The 23279-nt window shown below is 40.5% G+C and overlaps 2 protein-coding genes across 13 annotated transcripts in view; one reads left to right on the top strand and one right to left on the bottom strand.

Moving 5' to 3' along the window:
- Nucleotides 1–16118, top strand: part of PTPN1 (protein tyrosine phosphatase non-receptor type 1) — a 65800-nt gene extending 49682 nt beyond the window's left edge. For 3 of the 5 annotated variants that reach the window (XM_073309428.1, XM_073309433.1, XM_073309429.2), the window contains 5 exons: nt 1285–1422; nt 4570–4779; nt 5372–5533; nt 6383–6609; nt 8785–16118. In XM_073309428.1, coding sequence (XP_073165529.1) covers nt 1285–1422; nt 4570–4779; nt 5372–5533; nt 6383–6609; nt 8785–8992 — 945 coding nt within the window. In that variant the 3' untranslated portion in view covers nt 8993–16118. The remainder of the gene's footprint in view (nt 1–1284; nt 1423–4569; nt 4780–5371; nt 5534–6382; nt 6610–8784) is intronic. The other 2 variants (XM_073309432.1, XM_073309431.1) reach the window with 2 other exon arrangements.
- Nucleotides 13602–23279, bottom strand: part of RIPOR3 (RIPOR family member 3) — a 69296-nt gene continuing 59618 nt past the window's right edge. For 4 of the 8 annotated variants that reach the window (XM_073309421.2, XM_073309425.2, XM_073309422.2 and 1 more), the window contains 7 exons: nt 22705–22840; nt 21186–21347; nt 19599–19757; nt 18232–18434; nt 17756–17839; nt 16518–16608; nt 13602–15263 (listed from right to left, as the gene is read on the bottom strand). In XM_073309421.2, coding sequence (XP_073165522.1) covers nt 15163–15263; nt 16518–16608; nt 17756–17839; nt 18232–18434; nt 19599–19757; nt 21186–21347; nt 22705–22840 — 936 coding nt within the window. In that variant the 3' untranslated portion in view covers nt 13602–15162. Of the gene's footprint in view, nt 15264–16505; nt 16609–17755; nt 17840–18231; nt 18435–19598; nt 19758–21185; nt 21348–22704; nt 22841–23279 lie in introns of those variants that run through there. The other 4 variants (XM_073309424.2, XR_012154681.2, XM_073309426.2 and 1 more) reach the window with 4 other exon arrangements.

The following is a 23279-nucleotide window of genomic DNA, read 5'->3' as shown; positions in this document are numbered from 1 at the left end:
CACTCCAAATTAAGGCCACTTTATTTACAATTTAATATAAGAAGCATTAGCTATGTGCAGTAATCCGTTTCCTGTGCAAACAGATTTGGAACACTGATCAAAATCCTGTTTTGGAGGAGCTTTGTTAAATTCTGAAAAGTAGCAGTTTAGTTGTCAACGTTCATAATATCCATATAGGTCTAGAGGTCAGAGACATGGTTGCAGACTTTATGTATTCTGCTAACAAGATCCCTTAGTGTCATTTCCCCTTTGTACAGAGCAAAATGCACTACTTGTATTTTTGGCTGACTCATTTAAGTTTCTAGCATGTCAACAGTTTATTGGTGCAGACGTTCGGTTTCCTGGAAAATTATTACTGAGAAAATTACTATGTGCAGGCAGAAGCTAGGTAACAGGAATATTTGCAGACTCCTTTTTTTAGCTCAATTAAAGTTTTCTAACTTTTAAACTGTGCCATATGGAATCACAATGATCTCCTAAGACTTTAACACTTGTGGGGAGTGAATGGATACCCCAAAATCTCATCTGACATTTTTACTTCCAAATTAGTAATGCTGTACCTTTCTGTATGTAGAATATTATGGATTCTATAAAGAAGCTTTCACACTTAAATTGTGCTGTCTTTTATTAACTCTTATTTTCCTATTGTGATCTCCTCCCTTGAGATGTTCAGTCCAACTTCATCTTATGTGCCTGTTGGTTGCAAAGTGAAACTGCCTAAAATCACGATCTCTGAAGTTCTTCTGAGTCCCCCAGCTTTTAAATGTATAGGAGCCAATTGAATCTCTTCATGCTATACGGACTACTGATGCAGGGTCCAAATAAAAATACTGGGGTGCTTTTAATGAGATTTCCTGGGGGGCTGCTCTGACGTACAGCAGCGTTGCACAGCCCTGATCCCTCCCCCAACCCCAGCACACCCCTGTGCCAGGGATGAGTACAAGAGCTACATCCACCCTAAGGCACCTTTGTGCTCTGGGAATTTTCCAGGGGTGGAGTGAGGACCAGCCTCTGGGCCTTTGTGTGAAAGATACCAAGATGTGATGAGGTAGTACTTGCATGATGTACTGGAAGCAGGACGCCCTCCTGCAAGAACTAGCCTTTCTTTTTAGAAATGTATGTTTGAATTTATTGCAATATACTAGACCTCAGGGCTCCTTAGTGCCACATTAATACATGTAATTAATAATAACTTAAAAAATACTGGATTAAGGAACACTCCTTTTTTCTCACCTTTAGCATAGACCCAAGTGACTAGTGCTTTTCCTCTGTTTTCTTTTTTAGATAAAATGTGCACAGTACTGGCCACAGAAAGAGGAGAAAGAAATGCTCTTTGAGGATACAAACTTGAAGTTAACCTTGATTTCTGAAGATATAAAATCATATTACACAGTACGACAGCTAGAATTAGAAAACCTTACCGTAAGTATGGAAAGCATACCAGTCAAATAGTGTTGTCCTTGAATTCCCCATCATGGAGCTGTATTTCCTGATCCTGGTTTGTAAAGGCTTCCAGTACAAAGGGAATGGATGCTGAAATTGGGTAACATGCCCATCAGTGAATTAGGAGGTTCTCAATATGTTAGCGTTGCTCTGGTCTGTGAATGCCAATGCAATTTGCTCTAGACTGTACTGGTTGTGGGGATAAACACTTTTTTCAGCCTTTGATTTTCCCCAACAACATAGAAGTTAAACTCCAAAGTGTAAAGAATCAACATATATTAACATTTATGAGGTTAACTGTTGTAATTCAAAACACAATTTGAATGAATAGATATTCTATTGTGACATCTTCAGCATTAGGCCTTCTCTACAGTGACAGCTACTTCTGGGGTATGTGTAGTTACACACTGCAATGAAAAGCAGGCTGCATCTAAACGTGTGTGTGTGTGTGGCAGGCTGGCCAGGGAGAGACGGCAGGGAGCTGCCAGAGCCTTTCCCCACTGCCAGACTCTTTCATTGTGTTCAGGAAAGGCCCTGGCGGCAGGGAGGCAGCGGGACCCTACTCTGCTAAACACAGCCGTGTAGATAGAGGAGGCACTGCTCAGGGAGTGTAGAGCCCTGTAGAGTACATACCCTAAGGTTCTGGAGGCATTGCTTAGATGAATAGAGTGAAGACACTCACTATCTACACTGCTATAGGGGGACATGCAGTGTATTAACTCACTGCCGCAGGTAGAGACCTAGTCTTAGATTCAGTGTGGAACGTTAGGGCAGTGTTACCTTTATAACATCACTGTGTAAAAGTCCAGTACCTCCGTACAGGAATGTCTGAAATAATGGCTCTTCCAAGCACTCAATCATTACCAATTTGCTAAGGAATGTATACATGGAGCTTTTTAAAAAACATCTTCTGAAAACACCTTTTCTTGGAATTTGTGTCCTTATCATCCCTCCTACATGGACTTAAATCTTCACCTCTTCACACTGAAAGCCTTCAGCAAGGGAATCAGCAGCCTTCCTTACTTAGGGCTTGTCTTCACTACCAGGGTAAATCTACCCAAGTTACGCTACTCCAGCTTTGTTATTCACGTAGCTGGAGTCGGTGTATGTCGATTTACCCCAGTGTCTTCACTGTGCTGCGTCAACAGGAGGCGCTCTGCCATTGATTGAGTCTTTACTCATTCTGCTAAACTGACACCCAGCAGCGTTGGTCCCTGATCCTGCAATGAGCTCTGTGCAGGTGGGACTGTGTGCCTACATGGAGCCCCCCTGAGGCTCAGGCCCTTAGTTGCTAAAAGGGGACTCTCTGTTTTTGGCAGTGACAAAATAAAACATTACAATGGGGGCAGTGGGGAACAGTGCAAAGCAGTGCTGGGGATACACTGCACACATGGATAAACACAGCAGAGAGGAGTCGTAGCAGAATCATTCAGAGCAGAGGGAGGGGCGGGGCACTGAAACTATGCTAGAGGAGATTGGCTAAAGGGGCAGCTACAGTGAGCACATCTGATCAAAACTAACATCTGCATCTAGTTAAAATTGAAGTCCACAGAGCACCCCGAACCTGTGCTGGAGCAGGTGCATGTGGACAGGTAGTGAATGTCAAATACGTTTTAGTGACATGCTAATTTCAGTTCTACTTTGATTTCAGTTTGCCTTTTTAGTTAGCTTTTTAAAACCTAGTACTGCCTGTTATTGGATAAGCACTCTGTCCGCCCTCACCTAATATTTATAATCTCTCCTAAAGATTTAGCACCTTGCTTCTATGCTCCCTCTTGCCAGGAAGCTGAAAATAGGCCCATTGTCAGGTATAAATTTCACTAGCCAAACTATACTAGCAAGAACTCAGAATTTGTCAGAAAAAACATCCCAGGTTAGTGTCTGTAGCAGACAAACTTCTAAAGCTTTGGTTCAAGATTTCAGGAGGCTGAGAGCATCAGTCTTAAGTCTTCTGAGATTGCTTTCAACTTAGTAGACGTTGGTTGTGAAGGAAAAGACTGTGCTAGTATAAGGTCCTTGCTTTGGACAGGTCTGAGCTGCTCCTGCAACTTGAGGTACCTCATTTTCCAAAGAGTTCAGCCAGCCCATCTATTGGAAGGGCATAGTGCCCATTGTATATGGGGATAAAATGAACAGCTGAACTATAAACTGTAAAATTATGCTGTATAATTTAGTTTTATCTAGTGTCCTTCATTCAAAATATCACAAGGCTTTTATGGTGAGAGAATTATTTGTAAATTATATAGCTCCTTAGACATTCATGATATTTTACAAGCAAGTAGTGCTTTAGAATTGGGTTCAGCAGCTCTTAAATGCAGAATGGGAAAACTTCATAGGAAAAAGGATTGGGTTAGATTAAAGCAGGGATTGGCAACCTTTGGCACACAACCCGTCAGGGAAATCCACTGGCGGGCTAGGACGGTTTGTTTACCTGCAGTGTCCGCAGGTTCGGCTGATCGGAGCTCTCACTGGCTGCGGTTCACTGTCCCCAGCCAATGGGGGCTGCGGGAAGCGGCAGCTAGCACATTCCTCGGCCTGCGCCGCTTCCTGCATTGGCTGGGGATGGCGAACCGCGGCCAGTGGGAGCTGCGATCAGCCGAACCTGCGGACGCTGCAGGTAAACTGTCCTGGACCGCCAGCGGATTTCCCTGATGGACCGCGTGCCAAAGGTTGCCGACCCCTGGATTAAAGGAAAGCAGCAAATGAGCGAGCAAGCAAGTATTCTTGCTGAACGGTTAAAGAATGGAGACTGGAAGGATACAGTAATAGAATGGTGAGTAGGATTAGTCCATCATAAATTTAAAGGGAATCATTTTTCAAGGTAAGATTTGGAAAGAGAAAGCAGCGTGGCATGAATGCAATATAGGGCAGTACAAGTGAAATCCTGCCCATTTCCTTATGAACTGTAGAATGTAGATGTGTATATTTGCAGCATCAAGACTGATGTTGGAAATCCCTTTGAATGTAATATACTTTGAAAATTGGTCACTTACTAGGAATATGAATATGTGTTGAGTGGTATTCTTCCTCTGATTAGTATGTTGTTGCAGACAGTAGCTGTGCTTGAATACTCTTTTTAAATCGTATCTAGAGATTCTTATAGCTTGGAAACATTATATTTTACAGGCACAGGAAACTAGAGAAATTCTGCACTTTCACTATACCACATGGCCTGACTTTGGAGTCCCAGAATCTCCTGCTTCGTTCCTCAACTTCCTGTTCAAAGTGAGAGAGTCTGGCTCACTGAGTCCTGAGCACGGACCCATTGTGGTGCATTGCAGTGCAGGAATTGGAAGATCGGGAACTTTTTGTTTGGTTGATACATGTCTTCTACTGGTAAGAACCACTTACTCTAGATGGGAATAGGGAGTGAGTTACAACTTTGTGTAGTTACTTCTGGGAATTGCTTATTTGAAGCTCATGCGAGCCATGGCACCTTTCATGAATTGTGGTATATAGTGACACACATTCCTCTGAGACATTTGTCTCTTAACTTTTACTTTTGTCTTCGGTAATATTTTCATTCTAAAGCTAAAGCAAATTGAACTTTGAATGGGCCATTGTGGGAGTATGAAAGAAAACTATCACTGGTTCCAATTGGAGTGACTCGCAAAGTTAGGCTTTGTCTTCCCTGCTAAGAAAAGTGGTCCTTGCCTAATTTACCTTGAGGTAAAACTAAAGTGCCTGATCTTTACTGTTTGTTTTTTTACTTTGGGGATAGTTCACATGCATTAGTTATCCTGAGGTAAAACTGCATTTTTTTTTTTTTTAAAGCAGTGAGGGCCTGATAGAAGTCTCACATGTTACCTTCATCCCTATACCCGTTAACATGGGAACAGTTTGAAGCCTATGCAACAAATGAGTCGTTGTGTTGAAACACATTAGAGTGGGTATCTGTGTAAAGCAAGTTTCAAATCTTTACCTTCAGATGGACAAAAGGAAAGATCCTTCTTCTGTGGACATTAAGCAAGTTCTCTTAGAAATGAGAAAGTACAGAATGGGGCTTATACAGACAGCAGATCAACTTCGTTTCTCTTATTTGGCTGTTATTGAAGGAGCAAAATTTATTATGGGAGATGCTTCGGTGCAGGTGTGTATTGATTGCATATCATTTGTACATAGAGAAGGTGGGTGAGTTGGTTCAATAAAATATATTACATCCCCTACCTTGTGTCTCTCGTATTCTGGGACCAACGCAGCTACAATACAGCATACAAAAATATCAGTTGTAGGGTAAATTAAGATCCTCATAATTACATGTAGCCAGGCAAATGTCATGAGGGAAGTTAGCATGGTTGAATAAGGTTAAGAGGGCTGAATGAATCATTAAAGTACACACGATCCTTGGCATGAGTATTGTACAGTAATTTAAATTCTTGAGTAGTGCACAGTGCTCTTGGATCTAATGCATTGTTTTACGCATGTTGATGTGTTTGTATAAGTACAAATAGCCCACAATAGCTGCTGTCACATGGAAAGTTCTCCTCCTTGTGACCCTCTGGGAAACAGTTGGGAGATAGCCATTGCTGTGTGAGCCTCATGATGCTGTTTTGCTAAGTCTTCTGTTTAGGCCCTTAACAATTTTCCAACATGCTGTAGATTCTTCCAGTGTTGTCTCCTTTGAAGCACGCATGTTTAAGTTACTGCTAAGTAATACTACAGCACAAAATGGGGTTCATGTTGCTACTTAAGAGTTTTTCATGTAGGTGAAGCACTAAATTAAATCTCCAGTTAATGTTTCCCGTATGTGTGGTTGGGCTGTGGGCATACTGTTCAGATGCATTCACCTCTGCCCTCCCACCAACTAAACAGTGACCCTGAAAGTAAAACAATGACTGATGTGTAAAGCCTGTGTCATGTTAATGTTAGAATTACAGTGGTTTTAATATAAAATATATTATAATATAGCGGAGCTTAATACCCACTTTCTTCTGTGTAGGAGCAGTGGAAAGAGCTTTCCAATGAAGACCTAGACCCTCCGCCAGAACATACTCCCCCACCTCCGAGGCCACCAAAGCGAACATCAGAAATGCACAACGGGCGGATGCACGAACACACAGAGTTTTTCCCTAAGCACCAGGTGGTAGAGGAAGAGATCAGATGTGCAGTCAGCACTGTGGAGAAGATGGTACCTGATGGCTCATCTGTGCAGCTGGGTCCAGACAGGTAATTCAGTCAAGTTGTGCGTGTTGGACAGAACTTGACGCTTTCTTGTGACAGCGCTCCTAGAATAGGATTATAGCCCTTTATTTCCAAAGGCCCATGTGCTTGTTTAGGTGAGATGTGAAAAGGATACAAAAGCCACCTGACAGCTCTTGCTAGGCCATGATGAAAGATGGAGGAGGAGCAATGACTACATGGTTTAGCCTCACATGTAGGTGCATAAGGGGTTTGGTTATACAGGGCTCTTTTACATGTTAGGTGGATTGTCAGGCCTTCAGCTTGAAGTTAAGCCAGCTAGCTTCAACCACACCAATCAGTGCAGGTATCTGGTGCTCTACATACTTTATCAGATATATCCTGCGACATTTTCAAATGTCCTTTTAGGTCAGTTCAGTCCTCATGCTAGAATATAGGAGTGGATAACTTTCATTCAGTGTCAAAGCACCTGTTTGCCTTAAAGATGTAGTTCATCCAATTTGTTTTAAATCTACAGTTCTCTTGTCATATGTATCTTTCATGCTGGGCAACTATTTTTGCTTTCTACTACAGGTCAAATCAATTATGATCATTTAAATTCGCTGCCAAAGAGATTTTTTTTTTATTCTTCCTTTCAGGCTAGCTAGACTCAAGTATTTGGCCTAAAGAATAAACCTATAACTTGGGGGGTGGGGAAATAAGGGTTTTTTGTGTTTAACCACTAGATGTCACTGCTGCTTCACCGGTCTGAAATATAGTATGCTATAAGAAAAGGAGTACTTGTGGCACCTTAGAGACTAACCAATTTATTTGAGCATAAGCTTTCGTGAGCTACAGCTCACTTCATTGGATGCATGCTTTGTGTGTATATAAAAAGATCTTCATTGGATGCATACTGTGGAAAGTATGCATACTGTGTTGGCTAAGGGGTCGACATCAGAGTTTACCAGGAGAACAGCTGAGGGGAGAATTCCAAGGCTATCAGGCAAATAAAACACATGATCACACCTGGGACGCACCCAGTTTCGCAAGGGAATACTAGGAACAGGAGCATCTAACTTTCAACATTTCCCACAAAGTTCTGGAGATATTTTTTTGGCAAATAAATCTGGGAAACTTAGTGCCTTGAGCCACCCCGCCTTGTGAAACTGGCTGGAGAGTGACCCTAAGAGCTGTAAGTATTGACACGAAATGAGGCACGCTCAGTAGATTTTCCTCCCCTTAAGCTGGTCTCCATAATTTTTTTTATCTATGAAAGGACATGCTTGCCCTGTAGTGCCCCCTGCTGATGACCTACGTGGGAGTCAGTGTGATGCCACATGATGGAATTACCACGATATGCATCTGAAGAAGTGAGCTGTAGCTCACGAAAGCTTATGCTCTAATAAATTGGTTAGTCTCTAAGGTGCCACAAGTCCTCCTTTTCTTTTTGTGATTTTTTAAAATTATTATTATTATTATTTTAGTTGCCTTTAAAAAAATCTAGGGAACTAAGTGCAAAATTAAATATAGAATTAAAACAACTTTAAGTTTAAGAAAAATAGTACAGTATGTGATCTTGTAATTATACTCTATCCTAATGCATACACACAAGGTGGCCAAATAAAGGTTAAACAAGCAAACTTAATTCTGGCGTTTCTTTACTTTTGAGTGCTTGACTTTGCAGCCTTAATCTCTTAATTTAGGAGCATGTTGTGTATAATTATACAGAGCTGAAGCCCTACTGTCTTGCTCCAACAATTGCGCACGCTTTGGTGATAACAGGTTCAGCGTTTTGGTGCAAGTAGTGCTTGTGTGTTTTTATGGGCCTAGAATAGTTTTGAATATATTCACGGTCAGGAATTCCTATTTGTAAGGATGATTGCCGGATGTGTGGCCTTGAAGTGGAGAATCTGAACTGGGTAGATGCTTGAGTATCATCAGGGATATGGCAATCAACTTGGGATAAGAAGCAACTTGTTTACTAGCAACACCCAGCTGATTAGGGCAATAAATATCAGTTTAAATCTCTAACTGAAAGCCCTAACTATAATCTTTAAAAGGATACATCTTGTGCATCAGGTGTAAAATCTCTTGCTGATAACTGATCTACATCTTCATCTGTAAGTGTCCATGAGGTGTCTGGATTGGGCCTCAGTGTCTGCACACCTTCCCCCTCAAGGGGAGAATACTATACTGAATATTTATTTCTTCATCCCTCAGCACTAGTCAAGACACTGAACCGAGGAGGAGAACTGTTGGTGAAAATCCGTGTGCCTCGCCCCACAAAGAGGAGCCAGTGAAGTCAGAAAACATAGAAGAGGATGATGAGAACATGATGACAACTTGGAAGCCATTTCTAGTGAATATCTGTATGTTCACTGTCCTCACAGCAGGAGCTTACCTCTGTTACAGGGTATGTTTTCATTGATGGACATGTCAGCAAGATTGAGTATACAAAGAACAACAACAATTTGACCAGTGTGTAATCCGCTTCTATGAAAGAAATCTAATTGAGGCATCTGAGCCTTGTCTCAGTGGAAATATACCTTAGGTTGAAAGGCTGGAACTTTTGGTTAGGGCTTAAAGAGAGAATTGATGCACTAGGGTTTAATTTAGCCCTGTGGTCCCAAGAACATAATATTCTAATCTCAGGGCCTTAAAATATTCAGGAGTAAGCAGAGAAAATGCCAAATAAGTCTTTTTTTTTTTTTTTCCTTTTTTTTTCTTTTTTCTGGAATAATAGAATTACAACACATTGTTGTTTTTAGCCTTTTTTAAAAGCCAGTTCTTTTTCCTTGTGTTACTTCAGAAAGAAACTAGGTGCAAGTGAAACTTGCTTGTACTCTCCAAGTGTTGTAACCAAATACATGATTTATATTATTACTGAGTTCCCAAAAAGAGAGAGAATCCACATATCTGAAGAATGTAAACTTTTTGGTCTCACTTCATCTGTTAAAGACTCAGTTGTGGGCAGTGCCTGTGGTATTGATATATTTAATCATGGCATAACTGTTCTTAACTAGCTTCTTTTACATATCTTTATAAAAACAGGCTTCTGCATTTGCTCAGGGTATCCCAACATGTCAAACGTGTTTTTTAAAAAAACAAAAAGTATTTCCCCATTGACTTTTTTTGTTGCACTCTACTTGCACCTATGCCTACTTACATTGTACCAATCTCTGTAAAGTTGTTTTTACCTTTATATTCTGGGATGTGGGGGAGGAGGGAAGCAGGAAGGGAAATTCAACCAAAACATGTCCACCAGCATTTTACAGCTGTTCAGCTGGCATTTAGAAGGACCAGTTTTTAAACTTCATCATTTGGATCGTAAAAATGCAGTTTCACTCTAAACCTGGCTTGTAAGGAGTAATGTGCTTTGTGCACAAACCAGAGGGAGGAGGAGCGTACTCCAGGATGATGTGAGAAACTATTTGGAAAGCATTTCAATATATCCAGAGCAATTAATGCCTTGGCAGCTTCCTTAACAAACTTAAAAGATCAACAGAAGACCTGTTGGTCTTTGAACATACCAGTTGGCTTATCATGATGCAAGCGATTGTGTGATCTTCTTTTAAGTAAAGATTTCAAAATTGACTTTAGTTTGGTTTGAAATTATGTTGTTAAATGATTACTGGGGTAGTGGGGCATAAGTGCCTGAGGCCTTGCAGCTCTGCAGATGTGGGTGTTCCTATCCTAGCTCAAAGTGAGAAAAGAGCTGGGTGGTGCAGAGTACAGATTAGGACAAAACAACCGAACAATGGCTCAGTTGGTTGTGCCTACTCAAGAGAGGCCCAGGACTTGAATAGTGTTAGGAGTGCATCAGCAGAGCTGTGACTGGAGGCTTGCATTGCACTAAACCTAATTCTCATCAATGCTGTTAATCTTTTCCTTTCATGAGTACGAAATTCATACATTTTAAACAATAGAGAAAATCTTTGCTCGTAGGGCAGAGATTAGAAGCAAATTCACTACTTAAAGCAGTAGTGGTTATAACTAAACCATGATGACTGATCTGCAAGTGTTACTAATCAGTGCTTTTAAAATGCATTCTGGTTGTATAGCACTTAACCACCGTTCTCAGTGTAAACATCTTTATGGAGTATATTGTGTAACAGTCCTTTCACTCCATATTTATTTTTTTCAAAGCTGCCAGTAGCTCTTGCTCTTTCCTTAAATCCATAAGGTGTTGACTTGGGGTGGAAGGGTTGTTTTTATTTGTTTTGGGGTTTTTTAAATGTTAAGCTTGCATCAAGGGCTTCTCAAAAGTACAATAATAATAAATCCTCAGGTAGTACTGGGAATTAAAAATTTACCTGTGAGACTGTTGGTCAGACCAGTACTTGAAAGGGGGAATATTGTAAGCAGTCAGTATTTAGTATATTATTGGAAACATGAAAAATTTGAGTATAGAAAAATGATATAATATATAATGGATCATTTGTGTATTTAAGATACAGTATGTGATTGCTTTATCCCCGTTATTCTCTCCATCATCTGGTAGAATATTGTTGTAAGGCAACATTTGTACCCCCTTTGTATTAGAATGCATGTAAAGTCTTCTAGTGTCCTGATTAAATACCATGTGCTTGAAAGATGAAAAAACTTATACTTCTGCTTACTGATGTGCCCAAATTATATTTGCATGATCTGATCATTTAAGTGGCTGTGGTTCAAAGGGTGTTGCTGAAAGTGTCTTCATTCAGCGATACATTGATTTGGTGTTTATCAGGTAACGTACTTGCCTAATATTTGGCACGATTTTTTATTGCATTTCTGCATACTCAGTGTAACCCGGTTGTTTAGCATAGTTCATTTCAGCTGAGTAAGTATAATACAGACATTCCAAAGTGTGTATTAAGCCGTATTCACACCTCACCTCCAGTCAATTTTGGCAACAAATATCTCAACAATTTCAGAATGACTTGCTGTGCTGCCTTCAGAAACTTGCACTTGGGGAAACTCTGCTTTTGGAAAGGTCACCAATAAAGCAAGGTTTCAAGTGAGTACTTTGTGCCATCAGGCCCTACTTAATTTGTTTCTAGCGATCAAGACTTGTGAAATAAATGAGTGACCTATAAACTGAATGGAACTTACAGTATTTTCCTCTATTTGGACTAATGTAAATATTGGGGTTGATGAAAGTATGGAATCCACAGTTGTACTGTATTTTGCAACCTTTCCCACAAATTAAAACTTAGACACATCTCACTGTACAGAGAGACAGCAGCTCTAGCTAATAGGCCCCTTTCTCCCAGCTAACTTTACTACTTGGCTTTCATCTGTTTGAAGTCAAGGGGAGGCCTTGTACTGTAGTGGGAACATACAGTGGAATGCCCTATAAGCCGTGAGGTGTGTATAAGGCTTATAATGCTAAACTGTAAGCATTTTGTTTTGATGTCCTGTATATGTATGTAGTAGTTTGGGTGTGTGTATATACAGTAGTGTTTCAAAGTGGGTGTATTGATTAACCTGTTCTTGGGAAAAATGGACAAATATCCATGTTAAAATTGTTAGAAAGTTAGCTGCTCTGCTATATGCCTTAAGCAAATATTTACTCATCAGGTCTTTCTTTTTTTACAGATTGCCATAGAATAAACTTTTTTAAAAAAATATAAAAAAATAAAAAACAAAAGCTAAATGTTTTGGTATAATACATTTTCAGGTATCTTGTCTTGTGTAAGGCGCTGCAATGACCTCAGTTTTCAGTAACTGTACAGTTTTTCAATTTCCCATACAAGTTTTCAGTTCTCATTTTAGTTGCAACAATAAAATTTTTTTAAAGAATGGATGTATGAGTCTTTCCACTTCCTGTTTTATCACAGAGGTAGAGATGATTTAGTCACTCTAACAAATTTAGACCTTTAGGTTATCAACAGGATTTCACCTCCTACTGATTATTTTGTGATTTCTCACGTTAATAGAAATATTAATAATATTTCCACTAGTGCAGAAAATTTGCTTTCAGGTCAGTAACTAGATGTCTGCTGTAAAATAAAAATGCATTTTCACTACAGATCTGCTTGCTCATAGATGTTCAACTGAATTTAAATATGTAGTGTTTCGGTCATATCAGTAAACTCTCTGATGTGCAACCTGCAACATTAAAGATCTCTAAAGCACTATAATTGTTCTTACAACAGTTTACTAGCTGTGGATTGACTTGCTAAATTTGTTCTTCAGGATGGGACTATATGCTACAGCAACCTGTACAACAAGGTTTCCTGCAGATGTAAATATGACATCTCCAAGTATTCTGGGTGCTTTTTCATAGACTTTTTCATGAGACAAGCTTTGGGCCTTTTGATTACCGTTAGATCAATGTCCGTTATGAGAGTGGTGATTGTACACCGTTCCTCTGCTCTGTATGTGTATATAGTTTAAGTAAAGCTGCCTGGAGATGCCAATCCCAGTAATCCCTTAAAAAGACGTGAGAAACACCAGTGTCGAAGAGATGGGATGTGACACTGAGTCACGTTAGTGTAACTGCATAAAACCTAGCTCAGACTGCAGCTTGGATCAACTTCATTCTTGTATTGTAATCCTCTCTCACTTTTAAACAAACTCTTCCTTGTTCTCTTGTAAGGATGAAGTTATAATATATGCAAATATTACAACTGTGTGCATGCCCTCTGCTTGTAAATGTCTGCAAATTAAGTGGAGCTCTCCTGTTTTACGTTTGGAGTGGAACAGTAACCGAAAGATGCTTTTCAAGCCAGCACGTCTCCTCCCTAACATTCCTCTTTTTTTTATTTAGGAGAGCAAAAAGTTTCAGCCTGACTTTGAATGCCAGGCCTATGTTCTGTTTATTTCCCCAAAACAGCCAGAGCAGGTGCTATATAAACTTATGTTTCTAAAATAATGCTGGTAACTAAACAAATAAATTCAGGTTCACATTTCATAAGCAGTGACCATAGAACTAAATGTGATCTATCCTCCCCCATATTTGGCTGTGGCTTATTTCACTAGTTTTGTTCTAAGGGATCTGTTTAATAGTTGCCCCCATAACGTTTTCAGCACACAGACTGTTTACAAAAAGGCAAGCACTTAATGTTTTATTTAAAATTTTAGAAAACTGTACGTAAACCAACATAGAAATAAATACTGAATAGAAAAGTACAAAGCACAATATACTGTATAATATATACATAAAGACCAAGACTGTTCAAGTATTATGCCTCATGTGAAGTTCCTAAACCCATATTTGAATACTCAGTGGGTGGTCTTATTTTAAGAGCTGAGCATTCAGCACCTTCTGTTGAAAATTAGGCCACTTCTAGGTGCTCAAGTATGGATTAAGGAGCCTGACTTCAGGTACCTTTTTTTAACCTTAGCCTAAGATTAAATGATTAAGTGTATAAATTAAAAACTTGACACTTCTGCCTGGAGCTGTCCATATACAACTCAGTTCTATACACTTAATCCATAAATGTGAAGGATAGGCATGTGCTGAATTCTTAAAGTAAACAAGTGAGGTTGAAGAAATATTCCCTTAATAGTTTCCTCCTATCTATGCTTACACGGTTTTCAGATTAGAGTTAATTTCAAACATCTCTTGTTTAAAGCACTGAAATCCCAATTTGTCTACTGTACATTTTTACATTGCTTCCAGTAACCAATTAACTTTTAAGATCTTACTCAAATTTACAAGATAGCACAGACCAGCCTAGAAATGATGTTTTAAAGTGCATGGCAGCTGCTATGACATCAGACAGAACAAGTGCTGGTTAATAACTTCAGCTTGGACTAGTTTTCTGTAGATCTAACTAATATTGACTAAGTGTATATAGGTATTCTGGTTCCTGAGTGCTGCTGTCCACATCCACATTGTCTTATATCCATAAAGTCAAAACTCTAAGGCTGTAGGAAAGCTACATCTAGGACCAGCTATTCAGCTGCTGTAATCTAGTGGAGTTATGCTCCTTTCACACCAACTGAGGAGCTGACCCTTCATTTTTAAGTAGTTTGTGTCAAAGGAGGGGAAACCACTTCGGGATGATAATGAACAGGCCCATTGCCATCAGTTCAGAGTTTCTACATGTGAAGCAGAAAGGAAACCTCTATCTCTTCACACTAAGCTTTATTTCTGCTCATGCTCTCTGCACTAAGAGAGGCAGTACTGTCCCATGCCAGGTCTAAGGCTACACTTTACCTTTGCTCCCTTGCCACTCATGAATCCCCACAGAAGAGGAGGAGAATGAGTCAGGATTCTTAGTGAAAACAAACAAGTTACTAAATCTCCTGTTAGACTCCCCTTTTGCCTCCTAATGTGGGCAGACTGAGTTTTTTCAAGGTTTATTGTGCTTCCTGGTGGACACAGCCTGAGAGGGCACCACACAGTGATACTTCATGGTTTCAGCTCAGTGTCAGAAGAATTCTGATCCAGCTGCTGTGTGGTTTTTAGTCCTAACCTCCCCAATGGAAGCACTGTCCCAAATGGATGCTCCCACTCAATATTCTGAAATCTGCTAGATAACTGTGTGCGCTAATTTAACCACCTATTGGTAAATGGAAAATATACCATGGAAACCAAATCCTTCTGTAGCCACCTGGGCTGTAGGTCAGACCTGAGTTGTAGATCAGCTTCAGCATTTCATTTAGTTAAAATATTGTGATTTCAATTTCAGCTTCTTGGTATACAGTGTCTCTCAACTCACAGCATACTCTGTCCATTTTTTCAAAGGCTAGTCGTCCTTTTTCACCTACAAATAAAGATAGACAGATCATAGTGAGGACAAAAAATCTGTGAGGGAAGCTTGGATGAGGTGAGGATCTGTTAAAAGTTTCACCATAGCTCTGTACCTCCTCTTATGACCTTGTTACAACTTGGGTGTTCAGTCACTCTTGAAAATCACCGCCTTAGTGTTTTTTGGATGCTCAGCTTGAGATACCTTTAAAAGGGACCCAGTTTCAAAAAATGTCTGAGCAGCTACCTGCTGAAAATCAGACCCCTTTAAGGCATCAGTTTGGTGTGTCCAGAAAAGAGACACCCAAAAGCATAAGTAGTTGGAAAATTTGGCCTGAATGTAGATGAACTGTTGTAAAGGAATACCTTAAAATGAAACCATTCTTGTTTCCTGGGGCAATTGTCTAATCACTGGCCATGAATCTAGATGTGGTAAGAAATGTAGTACAAGTGAAAAGAGAGCCAATATGTACTATCTATGCCAAAGGTACTTGGGGAGTCTCTTTAGTTACTACATATGTGCTCCCATCCTGCCTCACTCAAACAGTAATTGCACAGAATCAGATCCCATCTTTGCTAACCTAATTTCAGTTCCTTGATGGCAACTGGATCACAGCTTAATTTTTCTCTCTGGAAAATGCAAGTTAATGAATACACCCCTTTGATATTCTTGGCAGTTACATTCTGAGCTTGACCCCCTGTGTCAATTGAGTTTTACACTGCTGTAACTCAATTGAATCAGTCTCTATATGTGCAGTTGGCTTCTTTATTTCCAACAGTGATGTCCATACTACATATTTTAAAATCAAATCCTACCTAGATTCAATAAGACTTCACCCTAGTTATCAGTCTGGTTAGACTTTTACATCTATAGCTCCCAAAAGACACACGTACCAAATGCTAATATTTTGCTAACAATGGTGTTGACAGCAATGCTGGAATATCTTTAATTTTATGCCTTGTTTGTTACCTGAAATTATCTTGATGCTCACTGTCCCTTTACAATGGTTAATAGTTTGTACAGCACTTCCCCCTCAAGCTGTCTTCTGGGCCTATATATATACAAAGCCTTGAAAGATTTAGCATGTATGTTGTATTAAGATTATTGTAATGTTCTGACCCAGTGTATCATAAAACCTGTTATCTCTGCCTTAAACAAATTCTTTTGCTGATGCATGTTGGTAAAACTTTAGGCCTATTTTGTTTTCTTAATAGCTCATCTGTCTCTCTCCTTTCAGCATCTTTATTTAAAGCTGCAGTAAACATTTACCAAATGACAGCGTTGTTTCCCTGGCAGCGTTCCGTACATCCTCTTCTTCAGACTGACACAGGCTGGCAATCTGCTCAATGCTTTCTATGGCCTGTTTGGGATAAGAAAAAACTGCAGCATTATCTATTTAATCTTGATCATTTCTCTCAAACAGTTTTCCCACCCTAACACCAAGGTACTATCTGTTACATAAATACGCAGACATGCACCAGCTGTTCAACTGCTATCTTTTCTTGTATCTCAATTCTAATATGGTTGTTTTCCCTCCCCATCCTCCCGAATTGGCTATAGGTTGGTTTTCTTAGCATAGGCATAAGTTTGCCACCTTCTAGCCTAGACTCAAAGGATTAAAGTTTTGAAGATCTAGGATGTGATTTACCACTGCATTACTCCAGTATTGTACTTGCAGTTTCAATGGAGTTACACTGGCATAAAACTGAAGTAATGCAATGGTGAACCAGGCCCAAAGAGCACTGAGTCAGCCAAGTTATTACACAGTTGCAGACACAAAGGGCCCAAGACGGCTTTCTATCAGTCATTCCTAAAAAGTAAGAGTTAGTGGCTTGGTCTATCTTGTGACTTTTTTTTAAATAAGGAAATGCAAAGAGTTGTGCTGACAGTAGTTGCTTATGTGCAAACTAACTGGTTATGAAAGTTATTGGAAGGATTTGACTCCCCTCTGTGCAGGAAAGGTTCTGCGAATTTGTGTTGAATTCTGCTGGTAACTTAAGACAGAAAGCGGACAGCTTTTTTTAAAAGATGAGAGCCTCGAGCATGCTGGGATTGTTGATGAACAGTTACTCTTAAAGCAGGATTAGAAATATATTCAGCCAATCTTAAAGCAAGAGCACAAACTCTATTCTGTGTTTGATTCCATTGTTAGTACCTTGCTAGAAGCTAAAGTCTCTCCAATCAGAACCTGTTTTCCAACCCAACTCTTCTCCCTATTAAGAGTGAAGTGGTAACTAAGAATGTTCATTGTGTCTACTCTCTATACTCTAGTTGTTGTCCCGGTTCGAATAGGATTTACATGACCATTACTCTCTCTGCTGGTTGCCTCAAGTAGCAGCAAAAACCATTGGGAGCTAAAGAAAACCTCAGTTTCCTCATGTATATGAGGTAATTTAAACAAAAATCTGAACAATGCCCACCAGAAAAAATTAAGATGAACCTTTGGCCATACAGCTGGACACAGCCCCACATGATAAAAGTCCAGTTACCCAGTCAAACACACTTACTCTGAGGTTTTTGAGAGCCAGACATGCAGCTTGCTGTATTTTTGCATCACACTCAGCTAAAATATCCGTGTAAAAAAGCAGAGCCTAGAAAATAAGATTGAGTGATTGGTTACCCTGCAAATAACTTCTCGAGTGTTCTGCATGCCAAGTGGAGTGAGATCCAGTGCTGCTTTACCTATTTGAAACTGATCAAACAACACACAAGAATAACTTCTGATGCTGAAAGGCAGCAGGCTCTGGGGTGGAACATGGCGGGTGTCAATAGTGCAGGATAGAACTGAACAGAGTGTTGATCCTTAACTCAACATCTGCTACCCCAGTGGGTGCAGGGTGTGAGCTTCCTAGAAGCAGGATGCAAAGTACAACTCCTTCCCCCCAAAATACTGCTGCTCTCAGGGAGATTGGATTCCTTGAATTATAGCATCTCACTCTGAAAACAGGTGAGAAACCATGAAGTGGCCCAATTCAGTTAATACCTTCTCCCTGAAATTCTTATTTGTTGCCGCCCGAGAGAGACAGGCCGTTGCTGCTTTGCTGACGTGGCGGTTGTCATCTAACTGCAGAATCCCAAGCAGCCGTAAAGTTTGGGGCAGAGGCTGGAGCTGGCTCAGTCGCTTTCCTTTTAGTTTCTTGATTTTCTTAAGTCGCCCAGGACACTGTAGCTCCTCAATGAGCATCACTACAAATGGAAGAATCAGTTCAGCTACAACTGTGTGCAATGTCTATAGGGAGTTGGTTTTGAGAAGTCCCTTCCAATTTTGTCTCCTACCTCAGACATGTGCCCCTTATTAACATCACTACTGAGCAAGGCTGTCTCTTAGAAAATACTTTGCGAGGTACATGACTAGGTAAGAGGTGAGCTGCAAGTACTGCTAGTCTGCACCAAACATGCTTCTTTTACCATTCTATTATCCTCCCTTCTTCCCCCAGTTTGTCCTTTTCATCTCCGCATAAACCTAGCTTGTAAACTCCCTGAGGCTGGGGCTATGTTTTTACAATATGTATGCACAGTGCCTAGCAAAATAGGGCCCTGATTTTTGACTACGGTCCATAGGTGCTAAATTAATAAAAACCGATTCGGTGAATCTGAAACCTTTTGGAAGAATGACAATTTGACTATTACTAAAAAAGAGGGGAAACTGAAAAGTTAAAATAAGCATTTGTGAAAGATAAGGCTGCACTGGTTAGGAAGAGTGTAACTGTACTATAGAGAGAAAATAATGTCTTGTTTTAAAAATAATGCAGCACACTGTCCTTTTGAAACCCTACACGCAATAGACAAACTTCCTACGCCTTTGCGTTCACATACTGAGCAGGCATGAATGGCCCAGAGGAAACGAAATTACCCCAGTATCTGCCATGGTCAGATTTTCAAAGTACTGGGTGGACGGGGTTTCAGCATGACAGTAGTGCTCTCAGCAAATGCATATTAGTTACTCCTGGAATCTTAATGTCACTGATCTGTCTCTCATCAGTGCCATTAAGACCATGCGATACCATAAACCATCTACTCAGCTGTGGAACACAGCAGCTTACTGTGCGGCCAGTTTGGTCTCTCCTTATATTGCAGACTTTGAGACCTAAGCCAGACACTTGAGCTAAATATTTGCATCAAATCTGTTCCTTTCCTGTCTAGCTATGAGCCTGATTTAATTAGAGCAGGGAAGGCAAAAACTGCATGGGCATAGTGAGGAGAATTGTATTATGGTAGGGTTGTATCCTTACTTTAAAAAATTATCCCTTGGGGATTGCAACAGATACAGCCCCATAAGCCATTCCAGCAGCCAACTAGCTAGCCTGAGGGTTGTTTGTCTGAGTGCAGTACCTGGCAGCCTGCCATTACCTTCTTTGATGAGTTCTGCCAAGTGCTTCTCCAGGCTGGTAACATGCTCTTTCTCCAGGTAGCTGTGAAACTGGAATAAGGTAAGCAGTTCTTCAGGGGGGCTCCCAGAGGGGAGCAACCCGCTGCAGGTGACGATCTGCTCCAGCAGCCTTTGCAGCACTGAACAGACATGCAGAGAAGAGCAAACAAAGAAGGCCCGCTGAGGGCAGGACACTTTGCACTCATGCATTTCATTTACAGTTTTAACAAGACGACGTTGAAGGCTGGAATTTTCAGAGGAACATAAGGAAGTAGGGGCCTAAATCTCACTGAAACTCAGTAGAAGGCAGGCCCCACCCTCGGCTGAAAATTCCAGCCAAAGTACAAAACAGACCTCATCCAACACCCACTGAAGTCAACGGGAGTTTTTGTATTGACTTAACAGACTTTGAATCGGGTCTGTAGTTGGTAACAAAAACAAGGCAGCCTGGTCTGAAGATTAATGCAGGGACTCAGGAACTAGCTGTGTGACCCTGAAAGGGCCACTAAACCTTTCTGGGCCTCAGTTTCCCCATCTGTAAAGCAGAGTATCATGATTTTAGTATATAAAACAAAGCAGTGCTCTGTGCACATGTTTAGAAGCCCTTTGGAAAAACCATGGTTGTGTAAGGGCAATTCCTTTGTTTAGAAAGATCGTCCTGTGGGAATTCTCGGCCATATTGTGCATTCAGTGCTGGGTAAAATCTAAATGAAAGGGCTCATCCAAAATGTAAGTCCTAATGTCAGATGTTGTTTGTGTCCTTCTTTTAGTCAGTTTTTATCAATTTTGTTTTCTTTCTTCTACAATGGGGGCACTGTGCGTGTGGGTGCATGTGAGCACACCCCTCTACAGCAGAGTCTGTACTGAGCTTTACTTTCAGCGTTCACACATCACCACAAGGCCATTGAGTGACATACAGAATACTTAAATGATAAACTCTTCAGGATATGGATGATGGCCCAGATTCTGGGAATTAGGCACCTAAATACCTTTGAAGATCTGGGCCTATGTCTGCCTCATGTTTGTACAGCACCTAGCGAAACAGGGCTCTCATCCCAACAGGGGTCTCTGGACACCACTGCCAATACAAGAAATAACAGTAACTCCATGTTGACTTTCTGAGACGTGTGTAACACAGAAGATAGAACACAGCACAACATTCATAATTATCTTAGCGATTAAATGCCTGCAATTTTTGATTGTAACTTCTTTGGTATATCAAATAGAAGGGAGGGATTTTCAAGAGTGCCCAAGCGAGTCAGGTTTCTAACTCCCATTGACTCCTAACCCCCTCATGTGATTTGGTAAATCCCACCCAAAATTATTACAAAACATTAATCTAACAGTCCATAATGTCATGGGAGAGAAGTAATGACTCATCAAGCTGCGTGTGCAGAGTACTATGGTCATTTTATAGTATAAGTAATAAATCAAGGGGATAGAGCCTGAATTTTAAATATAGTTTACCAAGAACAAGTTCTATGTCATTTTAAAAAACCTACAGGGACAACCTTAAACTCAGTGTACAATAAAATTAGGTGCCTTATCTTCTGCTAATTGACTGGTACCTGCTTCTAGGTGTCCTGGATATTTCTCCTTCACTTTGAACATTAATACGTATTTCAGTGGATTCTGGAATTTTTCCGATGAACAGAACAAGATATTTCCTGGCTCTGTGAATTCACTCCAGATTTTCAAACACTGCTTGTGCTTTTTCACCTTGTGAATAACTGTAGAATAAAGTTTTACAAAGTCAGCAAGTGAGCTGGAGTGCAGTTTAAATGAGACATGAGACACCAGTTGGGATGGCTAACAAATGTATGAACGTCATTTTTTTTTACATTCCGTAGATGGATTTCTTTACAACTTAATTTTATTGCCAATTTATTAAAGACTCACTGAGGACCTGATCCAAAGCCCACTAAAGTCAATGGGAGTCTTTCCATAAACTTCAGTGAGCTTTGGATTAGGCTCTACACTCATACCAGCATGTAAGTGAGAGGTCTATCATGCTCCTAGCTCATGCCTTTGCAGGGACATGGACTGTGCTCTACTAGGGATTCCCCTTCTCTAGCACCCTAAATTATCTCATTGGACCATGATCAACCTATTAGGATTGCAGACAGCCTACGACAGCATTTTGCAAGATAAAAGGGTTGTGTGTTAGGTGGTAGGATGAGCAAAGACCTACAATCATAAAATCACCTCCATGTTCTAGAGGGCAAGTAAAAAACCCCTGCTCCTCTTCCCTAGGGGCTAATTCCTTCTCAAATCCAAATGTGGGGCCTAATCCAACAGTCCTTGCTTAGGCAAAATTCCCCTAAATTTCAAGGGAGTTTTTCTGAGTAAGTCCTGTGGGGGCTGGTCAACAGTTTAATTTGGATCACCACAATAAAAACCTGCATCGTTCAGTATCTAATAATCTCATTTGTGTTGCTATTTCACTCACTCCCTTTTGCTAGGGAGGGAAAATGTTGATGTCCAAGGGTCAGATTTTTAAAGGCATTTAGGCACCTAAAAATACAAATATGCACCTAGTTTTGAAAATCCTACTGGATGCCTATCTGCATGTTTAGGTGCCTAAACTGGCCTCAAATAATTACCCATTTTCCTTGAAACCAAAGATTTAGGATTTTCAAAAGTGCTCACTGTTGGCTTAACTCTGATCCCCCTGGACTCAGTGGGAGTTTTATCATCCATTTTAAAGGGAGTTGAGTGAAGCCAGTGTTGAGCACTTTTGAAAATCCTTCAAATGCAAAATTCAAAACACTTATGACCCCCTTCGTATGGGGTGGGGGAAGCCCCTTTACATGAAATATGCAAGCTCTATGATTTACTTGGTACATACAGGGTCAAGTTAATCATTGCCTGGGGCAGCAATTCTAAAAACCCTTTCCTTTCTAACCAAGAAAGAGCTGAGTCCCAGCTGTTAGGGTTTATAACCTACCCATAAAAGCTGATTTGACTCAGAATTTATTTAAAAGCCTTCAGAATCAATCCCTGATTTGTCATACGAGGTGAGAGCCATGTTACCTGGGCCTCTCTGGTCTCCTACATATGCCTTGGCATCACACACACATTACTCACCCTCTTCAACAGAGGTGAAGCTCAGAGCTTCCAGAACACAGAGCTTTGAAACAGTTTCCAGCACTTGTTTCTGCCGTGACACTTCTTCCAGAAGGCTCTCCTGGACAATTCGGGCTATGTTTGGCGAAACCAGTTTCTGAAACAAAGTGTACTTTTTTTCAGTGGCTGAGATTAAAGCATTGAGCAAACTGAAGAAGTGCTGAACCCCCTGACTTTCAGCGCTCAACTCTCCAACAGCCAGTGGGGAAGACAACTGCCTCCCACAGAAATCCACTTTTCGCATTGTCTTGGATGAGACGGAAATAGGAGACAGACTTGTTGAAAGTCTGTGGATAAGGATAAAAGGGGTAAAAAACAAGAGTGATGTCATAGTAAGGTCTACTACAGACCATCTAACCAGGAAGAAGAGGTGCATGAGGCTTTTTTTAAACACCTAACAAAATCATCCAAAGCACAGGATTCAGTGGTGATGCGGGACTTCAACTATCCAGACATCTGTTGGGAAAATAACACAGCAGGGCACAGATTATCCAACAAGTTCTTAGAATGTACTGGAGACAAATTCTTTTATTTCA

This window comes from Lepidochelys kempii, chromosome 13, assembly GCF_965140285.1.
Source record: "Lepidochelys kempii isolate rLepKem1 chromosome 13, rLepKem1.hap1, whole genome shotgun sequence".
NCBI classification, from domain to species: domain Eukaryota; kingdom Metazoa; phylum Chordata; order Testudines; family Cheloniidae; genus Lepidochelys; species Lepidochelys kempii.
Note: the sequence above shows the minus strand (reverse complement) of the source record. Positions and strands in the feature narration are given on the sequence as shown.